The sequence below is a fragment of the Gekko japonicus genome, unplaced genomic scaffold (genome assembly GCF_001447785.1).
Source record: "Gekko japonicus isolate JY-2015 unplaced genomic scaffold, Gekko_japonicus_V1.1 scaffold1728, whole genome shotgun sequence".
NCBI lineage: Eukaryota > Metazoa > Chordata > Lepidosauria > Squamata > Gekkonidae > Gekko > Gekko japonicus.
This window is the reverse complement of record NW_015176504.1, coordinates 142653-152923: the sequence shown is the minus strand read 5'-3', so window position 1 is coordinate 152923 and position 10271 is coordinate 142653. Positions and strand designations below refer to the sequence as shown.

General features: G+C 49.0%; 1 protein-coding gene across 1 annotated transcript in view; it reads right to left on the bottom strand.

The window, feature by feature from the left end:
• The window catches only part of PITRM1 (pitrilysin metallopeptidase 1), a 43187-nt gene that overhangs the window by 5159 nt on the left and 27757 nt on the right, over positions 1 to 10271 (bottom strand). Inside the window, exons 16-23 of the mRNA XM_015427326.1 lie at positions 9810 to 9942; positions 8140 to 8260; positions 7405 to 7481; positions 5426 to 5591; positions 4362 to 4462; positions 2767 to 2779; positions 1565 to 1636; positions 469 to 581 (exon numbers count right to left, since the gene is read on the bottom strand). Of these exons, the coding sequence (XP_015282812.1) occupies positions 469 to 581; positions 1565 to 1636; positions 2767 to 2779; positions 4362 to 4462; positions 5426 to 5591; positions 7405 to 7481; positions 8140 to 8260; positions 9810 to 9942 (796 nt within the window). The remainder of the gene's footprint in view (positions 1 to 468; positions 582 to 1564; positions 1637 to 2766; positions 2780 to 4361; positions 4463 to 5425; positions 5592 to 7404; positions 7482 to 8139; positions 8261 to 9809; positions 9943 to 10271) is intronic.

The following is a 10271-nucleotide window of genomic DNA, read 5'->3' as shown; positions in this document are numbered from 1 at the left end:
AAATGCATTTAGCTTCTCAGCCATTTCCCTATCATCCTTCAGTACTCCTTTTACCCCTTGGTCATCCAAGGTCCTGCCGCCTGAGAAACCCAGCTCAGCAGCCTGGGCAGCCCTCTGCCTGCACAGACCCTGGCAGCGTTCAAGGTGCCACTTCTGTGATGATGGCACCATTGAGCATGATGATTCTGCTCCCGTTCTACTTGGCGGAGGGGGGCAGGCGGCAATGCAACAGTAAAGAAGAAAGTACAAGGGGAGCTTTCCCTGCTCAAACATGTATGACCAGCATGTGCCACAAAACCAGCCGGTGCCTTGTGACCAAAGCCCCTGTGAGAGCATCGTTGCTGGTTTCTGAATCAGTGCCGTCACAATTTGTGATCCCCCCCCCACGCCGCTACCTGCAGTTTCATGTTTCTGCAGCATCTCCACATCAACCTGGTCGTTCACTGCCAATCTTTCCCATCCTCCTACCTTGCATGGTCTGCGTCTGTGAAGGGAACAGTTCGAACACATTCCCCAACGTAATTCACTGGGAAGGGAAGCAGGAAATGGGTCTTCATCTGACATGGCTTGAAAGTAGGATCCTGGGAAAAGGAAAACCATTCCCCTTCAGTTACATCACCGCAGACAGAGCCTCGTAGGCAGAACACTTTCCCTTTTCGTACGCACCGAAGGACAGCAAGGAGCCTTTAAAATGCACACCGTGCCAAATGGACAATCCTATACAACTACTTGGACAGAGCACAAAATAGTAAAGCCAGGTTGTTGACTTGGGGACCACGATCCTCCAAGAAATGGTTCCAGAGGAGTAGCCATGGCAATCTGCAGGAGAAGGGCTAGATCCGAGTCCAGTCACACATTAAAGACCAACAAGATATCGGAGAGGATGAGCTTTCGGAAGTCAAAGCTCCCTTCATCAGAGATCTCTTGGCCAAAAGTCTTGCTGGTCTTGAAGGTGGTACAAACCTAGCAATATCGCTTAAGGGGCATTATAATTGGAGAACCTGAATCTGAACCCTCCTGGACCGGGGTCAAGGTCAGGGGCCATTTCAGAACAGGCACCCATTTGCTGCAGTCCAATGTTTGGGACTGGGAAAGAGCCCATGGGTGGGGAAGAGTCTACCAAGGTGACCCACACTCCCCCACATATAACCACAAAGGACATCCCCTTGGGCTTTCTGCGAGGGAGGGACAGTGCAGCATTCTTCCCTGGTTTGGAAGCCACATACGCAAGAGGAATCCCACATTCTGGTCTCCTGGACGGAAACAGCAACTACATGCATTGTCCAGCACATGGAAGAGAACGGCATACCTCTTGCACACAAAGCCTGTTTGAATGTTTCTATTGCACAGCCGGCACTAACAATCAAGGTCTTACAGGGACGCAGGCATTAGTACTCTAATCTATCACACTTTCCCCACTCTTCCCAAGGAACTCAGGGTGGGGCACAGGAGTATGCTCTCCTAAATTCCTGGCACCTCTCCATGGACCAAAACGAGTGCCATTCACGGTGTAGTGGGGTGTGATACTGGCAACAGCCACATAATCCAAACGAGCCAGACTTACTGTGATGAGTTTCCTTGTGATCTGAGCACTTCCGGGTGCCCCACCTGCAGCAGCTTTGGGATCCGACGGTTTCTGGGAATATGAGATTTGGTTGAAATAGCAGAGACACCATCCTTTTCCTTGGCCAACCGTGCTGCTTCCCCACGGACCTCTTTTGCAGCACCCGCCCACCCATGCTAGCGGCAGTACAACTAATATGCCTGACAGCAAGGCAATACGGCAAGGGTGCATCCTCGATCCTGATCTCTATGTGCAAAATCAGGTAAAATATATTTAATTACTCAGTTAAAATTCCCCATAAATTCCCTATGCATTTCGCCAACAAGATCAGTGCTCCCTCCGAAGAACTACTGCAAGAAGAATGAGATTCCCTCGACGATGCCTGTTGGTGAAACACGTAGGGAATTTGGGGGGAATTTTAACTGATTAATCAAAATATAAACAAAATATATTTTAACCTAATTTTGCACCATCGGCCTTGGCCTTATCTTGTATCTTCTGTGACTGGTGTGGCTCTTTTATTTTTCCCCCAAATCTCTGTGTGTCATCTTTGCATGCGAAGGGATGGATGTAGGATTGTGCCCGGATGGCACCTGAAGGCCAAAGGGCTTCTGCTATGAATCACTAGGTGCTGGCCGGGAGGCCCAAATATACGGGGGAAGTCCCTCAGTACTTTTCTAGTGGGATGACTAAATCAATAGATGCCTAGGACAAGATTAACATAGAACACTGATTTTGTTCAGCATTCCATGTGTATCGTCTTCTTGCAATTCTTCCAACAACCCTGCAAGGCAGAGTAGCATTATTAATCCTATATCGCCAAGGGGGAGAGCTGAGGCTTGCCTAAGAAAGTTTGTGACAAGTGATGAGATCTGGACACTCCCCCCCCACCCCCCATCCACAGGCACAGCCCTGATCCTATGCATTAAAGCCCACAATGTTTGTATTCAAGAAAGAAGAGAAGAGGAGGAGACTGGATTTATACCCCACCCTTCACTTGGGAATCTCAGAGCGGCTTACAATCTCACTTCCCTTCCCCACAACAGACACCCTGTGAGGTAGGTGGGGCTGAAAGAACTCTGAGAGAACAGCTCTGAGAACTTGTGACCGACCCATGGTCACCCAGCTGGCTACATGTGAAGGAGTGGGGAATCAAACCCGGTTTTCCCAGATTAGAGTCCACACTCCAAACCACTAGTGGCATTCACTGAACACCTGGTAGGGAGCAAGTTCGCACACAGTCAGCGGCCAGAAACAAAGTTCTTTGGTGTGGGGGGAATCTGTTGCCCCCAAAGCCCCACCTGCCTGGGCTGAAGCGTACCACCCTTAGTGAGGTACGATCAATATACTGACACCTGGACTCTCAAGACAGTAATCTTGAGATGCACTCAAAGTCAATTTGTTCTGAGATGCCAACTTCAAGAGTATCGTTTTTGAAAGGCAAGGGCTCTTCTGTCAACCAGCTGTATCGGAAAAGAATGCAATTTCTGTCTTAGGTGTAATTCAATATGAGTGTTACGCCCTCCAGGAAGCACTATGGTAGAAAAACACGGATGACTTTGTGGCAGGCTGTGGTACAGATGGGGTTTCATCAGAGCGGCTTAGGTGAAATGCCTGCCTCCAGGTACTTTGGAACAATAAGGCCCACTGGCACCCACTGGCTGAGATTTTGCTGCCATTAATTTGCAGGAGATCACTGAACGGGACTGACAACATTGCATGCTTGAGCCCTCAGAATAGCCAGGGGAAGCCCAACATGTTTGGAGTAAATTTTGGAAATAATACAAAGCTCTTTGCTGAGGGCTACCCTAGGACAGGACTACTCTAGAGATGTGATACAATAAATTTCAGGTACTCTGCATCACTGTATTGAACCCCGTGTTGGCTGGCCCATCTAGGTAACAAAAGCTGTCCAACAAAGTCACTGGTGGGAGGTAGGACAGGGGTCTCTACATACACAGGGGTCTACCAAAATATGCAGAAAAACAGGCCTTTGAAAATTAATACAAAAGGGAGAAAAGGGGTGGGTGGGGAAGAGTCCCAGAATGCCTGACAAGGGCTAAATATGACCCAGAAGAGGTGGAATGTTGAGCTCTACTAGATATCAGTTAAGAAGGTAAGAAGACTCTTGCTGGATCAAAGCAGCAGTCCAGCATCCTGTCTCACACAGCAGCCAACCAGTTACTTCTGAAGGGCCAACAACAAGGGATAGAAGCACAGGCCATCCCCTGATGTTGCCTCCTGGCACTGGGGTTCAGAGGCTTACTGCCTCTGAACATGGAGGCTCCATTTAGTTACCATGCCTAGTAGCCACTGCTAGACCCATCCTCCATGAATCTGTCTCATCTCCTTTTAAAGCCATCTATCAAGAAGGAAGATTCAGGCACCTCAGCTCCTCAGGATTTAGAGAATCCTGGAGGGATATTATTTTAGGGAGTGGGGATTCCCAGATTATTTCTGCCTGCCCCTATGTGACTTCTTGCAGGCCTTTCAGCTTGTACTGCTGCAAGGATCAGCTTTGAGGCTCAAGAGAGCCGTCTGGAGCCCCTGAGAGGTGCTTCTATTTGGAATCAACAGCACTGGCGATGGACCCTGTCAATCATCTCACTCAGCAAGGATCAGCTTTGAGGCTCAAGAGAGCCATCTGGAGCCCCTGAGAGGTGCTGCTATTTGGAATCAACAGCACTGGAGATGGACCCTGTCAATCATCTCACTCAAATCATTCAGCAGGGGAAGGCCCATTTCCTAGTCAAGTATACAATGTGTCTATGCACAACGTCAGCTCAGAGAATCTCACCGCATGTTGTCACTATTTAACAGGTGCTTCTTGATCCGGGGCAGTTTGCGCAGCACTGGCTTAATATCAGACATTTCCGCAATTCGCTTCATCAGCTTCACCTGAAATAAATTGATTTGGGAGGGGGGGAGAGACAGTAAACACATCCAGACCCAAAATATAAAACCAAGCATCGCTGGAGAAATTCCACCAGACACTGTTACTGTGAAGCCACCACATACATCAAAGTGGTGATCCCAGCATCCCAGGCAAACTTCACATACAGAGCTGTCCTGTCTGGTCCATCTCGCTCAAAACTGACCAACAGGCTATGGCTCCCCAGGGCCTTGAGCGTGTCCTTCCCAACAGCCATGACCAGGGACCCTTGAACCGGAGATGCCAGGGATTGAACCTGGGAGCTTACGCACACAAAACAAGTGTACTGAGACGTAGCAGCAGCGTACCTCTCTCTGTGTGTCTGTGTGTTCTACAGTGGCTCTGTCCTGCTTTCGAATATAGCAAGGTAGCATTTAGACAGCGATTTACAATGTTCAAAATGCTTCTTGTCTGTTCCTATGCTGAAATTGTCACAGCATCATTAAAAGGCAGGTCACCAATGTTATCCCCATTGTAGAATCTAAGGGGAAGAGGGAAGCCTGCCTTTGCTAAGACCATCACGAGAGTTTAAGGCAGACGTGAGACCCAGCTGGGGACTTCCAGCTTCATATTTTTGCTTGCACTCTATTTCCTGCACCCGTCCCAACATGTTGGTGTAAAGGGAAGACATATCCCAATCAAATTCCCCCAGCATACTGGCTTCAAAAAAATAATAATAATCATTATGACACCCTGGTTTGTTCATGCAAGCAAAGGGTACTATTTGCTCAGTAAAGCCAGCATCTCCCATCCCATGCACTGGAGCAACACTGCCACATAAAGGAGGCCGCACGGCAGGGTCCCCTATCTGAATGGATGCAACAGCTCCCTTGCTGCTAATGGAAAAGAGGCAGGCTGTACCCAGAATGCCTCAGCAGCCTCACGGATTCCAAAACTCAAGCCTCTCCCTGCCCGCACCCGGGCTTCACCTGCTCCATGCCGTCAAACATCTCTTGCAACTCTCCCGCAGGCGTCAGGGTTCTGCTAGCCCTAATCGAGGCGTACAGGTGTCCAGAATCGGGGATCCCATTTGACAGCTCCTGAGCGGTCATCTTCACCAACACTTTGAAATGTCCCTCGTCTTCAAAATGGGGGCTACAAAAGGTGGGAGGGGGAGAAAGAAAAGGAAAATGAACCGCCCACTGCAGCCAGCTCTCAGGACCAAAGCGCTGAATGCTCTGAAGCTCCCGCCAAGCCTTGAAGACCAGGGGGCCTTCCCAAAGTCTCGCTAGAATCCCCAGGACTGGCAGAGAGCTCATTTGCATCATCTCCCCTTGCACCCAGCCTGAACATCCAAGATGTGCAGAAAAGTAACTGCCCCAGTAAATGAACCGAAGGCAAGCGATTCTATTGCTTCTGTCAAGGAGGGCTGGGCTTCCTGAGCTCCTCAGATGAGACCCGCCCCCCCAAAAGCTACATGAAAGCTGTCTCCTGTTATACGGAGGAAGAGGATAATACCCTTCATTATGTGGGCAGCTCATAATACAGTAGTCAAGCACTTGCTGCGAACATACAAGGGCTTGGGTTCGAATTCCTGACATTTCTAGTTAATAAATCTCAGGTAGCAGAGAGAAAGCTTGGAAAGATACAACAGTGGAGAAGAGACCCATGGTCTTGCCTCAGTATAAAGGACACTCCATACATTATTAAGATATTGCTATCCCGAACTGCAAAGGATGGGACACAAGTGTATATATTACAGTTATACATAAAGCCAAAAACAGAACTTTCTTGCGGCTAAGTATTAAGAAAAAATTATGAACACTAAATGCAGTATACTCGGAGACCTGTAAACCTTGATTCTCTTTTGTAAGCGTAATAATTATCGTCAGGGCTATTTTTGGGCAAGAACGCACAGGAACGGAGTTCCGGCTGGCTTCAGAGTTGCCCATGCCCACTACAGCCAAAACCTCTGCCTGTGCCTGGTTACAGAGGGAAGGCCTGGAGAGCGACCCCCCCCCCCCGGCGACTCCAAGGCGGGTGGGCCAGGGGGCCCCTGGAAGGATCGGGGAGGCATTTAAATGCCTCCCCATGCCTTCCCCGGCCTGTCCAAGGGCCAGCTTGCCAGGGCTCCTCGCAGCCGTGGGGTGCCCAGGCAAGCCAAGGGAAGGCAGTTTAAACTGCCTTCCCTTACCTTCAAGGGGGGACTTGCCCGGGCTCCCCGTAGCCGTGGGGCGCCCAGGCAAGCCAAGGGAAGGCATGGGGGTGTGGCCTAATATGCTAATGAGCTGTCCTGGCAGCCTGAAACTCTAGCTCTATGACGAGCTAAGTTTGTTTTGGGGGCTGAGAGAATGGTGACTGACCCAAGGCCACCCAAATGGCTTCATGTGGAGGAGTGGGGAATCAAACCCAATTCTTGGAGTCCCCAACTCTTAACCACAACACCAAACTGGCTGTCTTCGTAAAACCTGCCTGCCTTATGTCTTCTGAGCAAAAACACCACAGCTAGGGTTACCAGATCCTACCTGCAATCCGGCGGGGGCTCCTGGGTCGCACCCAGGATCTTCTGCTGTGTATGCAAAGCAATGATGTCACGCTGAATCACAGCCCCAAAAAACGCGGGAACCCCCACCCGGACTGGAGGTCTGGCAACCCTAACCACAGCCCAGAGCATGGCCTGCCAGGATCAGCAAGCTTCCATGTGCTAGACTAGCAAGCCCTGCTCTGATGATGTCATCAGCAGGTGACAACAGCTCAGAGCAGCTGTTTAGTGGGCCACTGAACTCTGGGTCATGTGATGGAGAAGAGATAAAGCAGGCTCAATTATGCTTGAGTTAGATCTATGCAGATTGACCGCAAGTAACATTTTCAAGCTCTGACATGTATAAAAAAAGCAACCTTATTAGGTAGGCTTCAGGAAAATAAATATTCATAATAAAAAAGAATAGTCATCCAAAATATACAGTACGTGTTGAATATTTCTGTCCACAGGTGCATCATGTCTGGCAGATTTTTATCAAGACACAGTGAAGAGAAGAGCACCCCCTAAAAGGAGAGATGGGGGGGGGAATTAGGCCTCTAGAGAAACAAGGAAAAATCCAGACATCATGAGTGGTCCTTAATAACTTTAAATGTATATTTCAAAGGTGAGAAGATGGGACCTTGAACTGACTGAGATGTGCAGTACGAGACGAGATTGCTTTGCCCTTTCACAAACATTCTTCCCCCCAATCTAAATCTGCCCCCCCACACACACTCTACATGCCCCATCCCCTTAGAGAGAGTGAGCCTCTGAGTACTCAAATGTTCCCATGGCATTTCTCTCCATCATTCTTTCCATCCACACTACAAAACCAGCCAGTCTCCTCAGCCCCATACGACAGACAGGGACTGAGACCAAGAGACCAAGGCCCACGTCTCACCTCTGTCCTGTTTTCAATAGGTGTGAGATGTGAACCCGGAGCCTCCTGATTCACGCAGCTTTCTTAATCGCTGCATCATAACAATTAGTGTCACAAACCTACTTTCAGATGACCCAAGACTGCCTAGGGGTCACATTACATTGAGAGAAATGGGAGTGGTCGTTAAGGCAACAATACACTGGGAAATGATTCAGTAGGGCTCGTGTTTGATGCTCTGGACCGTAAATTCATCCCAATCACATCACCCCTGATGTGAGATCCCTACGTGGAGAGCCACTTGCCTGTTCGTACACATCCAGATGGGAGCAGTCCGCAGTGATATGCGGGCTGACAGAAAGCCCGCCGGTCTTCAAGTCAATTTCTTGAGCCTGTTCCCTGTAACTGAGAGCTCCACATCCCATTCTGTAAAAGGAAGAGAGGAGAGTCGGGGTCTTCATTCAAGATTGCAGTGGCCAACAAAATCCACTAGCATGGACGGCTTCAAAAGGGAATTAGATAGGCATATGGAGCAGAGGTCCATCGGTGGCTATTAGCCACAAGGTATAGATAGGGACTCTCAGGCTGGGGCAAGTGATGCTCTGTCTTCTTGGTGCTTGGGGGGGGGCAACAGTGAGAGAGCTTCTAGTGTCCTGGCGCCACTGCTGGACCTCCTGATGGCACCTGGTATTTTTGGCCACTGTGCGAAAGAGTCTGGATGGGCCATTGGCCTGATCCAACATTGGCTTCTCTTATGTTCTTATCCCCAAAAAACTATCCCTCCAAATGGCCAACCAATCCTGCAAATCAAGTCTCTCTGAATACATAATGTATGCTTTGTGTAATTCCTTTTTTAGTTCTTTGCATTAACTTGAGCAGTGATGGACCACACAGATTACTCTAGTGCCAGCTTCTTTACTAGATAAAGCAGCTCCCAGCCGCCATTTCCCCCTGTGAGGTCGGCGAGGCTGAGGGTGTGTGATTGGCCAAGATCACCCAGGAAGTTCCCATGGCAGAGAAGGGTTTCAAACCTGGGTCTCCAAGACCCTAGTCCAGCACTCTATATAATCACTGCTGTCGCTCCAACACTGACATTAGAAAAGATCAGATGAGAGCATTTCAGATTCACTCCTAGAAAGGGGTGGTGGGGGGGGAAGATCTAAAAGTTGTCAGAACATTCCCTGCCTCTCTGCAGCGTCTTTGGCTAGTAGAGCAGCACGGGTGGATGTGATGTTAAAACTCTACACACAACAATAAAGTATCCCAGGCTTCTGCCTGCTGAATGATCTTTTCCCCCTGGAACGCTCCCCTCCCCAGTCTCCTGTCCTGCCTTCCCTAGCCTAAAGACCTCCCAAGGTGCTGTGGAGGGTGTGCTTCTTAAGCATAAGCTTACGACACGTGCAGCTGCACCCAAGCCAACGCTACAACTACTCAACCATCCAGATCTGCCACCTGCATCTCAATGAGACACCTTTGCTGATTCAGGCCCTCATCCCCAGGGGAAACGAGCACCCCAAAGCAAAGAGAAGAGAAGAAGAAGCAGGGATAACGAAAGGGGATTTTCAAAAGCTCCTCTGTGTTCTGGTTTTAGGAACTGTTACTATTTCATATCTGCAAAATCTTATACTTGTCATTTTCAGTCTAACAGTACTGCCCGTCGTACCCAGTGGACCAAACAGAACACAGTTGACTTGGTCCTTACCGTAGAAGAAGGCTGCTGCCACAGTCTGCATTCTACCAACTGAATTAGCAATTTATTATTTCTCAAACCTCTGTTTTATTTATCCTGGTCTTCCTCCAGCTGCATATTGTACTTTGCACTTCATTATGGTGAAATAAAAACAAAAACATAACTGACTGGCTGGCTGGCTGGCTGGCTGGGGGGAGAGGGAGTAAAGGGATCCCTTGCAAGCACCCCTTATCAAAATTTGCTAGGGTATTATCCACAATGGACTCAAATGGCAGATCCTCTTACTTGGTTATGACGCTGCAAAAGAGTGGCACGTAGGGTCTCAGTTCTTCTGGGAGGGTGTTAAGACTGGAGACAGCTCTGAAGTACACCACACCATTCGTGGGCTGAGCACAGTACTGGACGGGGACATCCTCCGCTGCAGGAAGGGCACACACACACACAAACATTAGCTCCCTGATCCTAGAAGTTAAGAATGCAAGAAGAGCCCTCTATTGAGATATATGTCAGTGTGAAGGAAGCAGTTACTATAGATCAGTTTGATCTATTTGTCAGACCTACCTGTCATGCTAGTAATCATGTAATTACAGCCAGGTGTTTTCTAGCAGGTGTTACTCTTTCAGGGCTTGTTAGAGTTAGTGATTGCATCACCCTGTTAGAGACTGGCTGGGGTTTAGCATAATAGCTATCAGCTTAGTAAGCTGGAGGGGACTTAGTTCTCATAGACTAAGGCACGACATGCTGTAC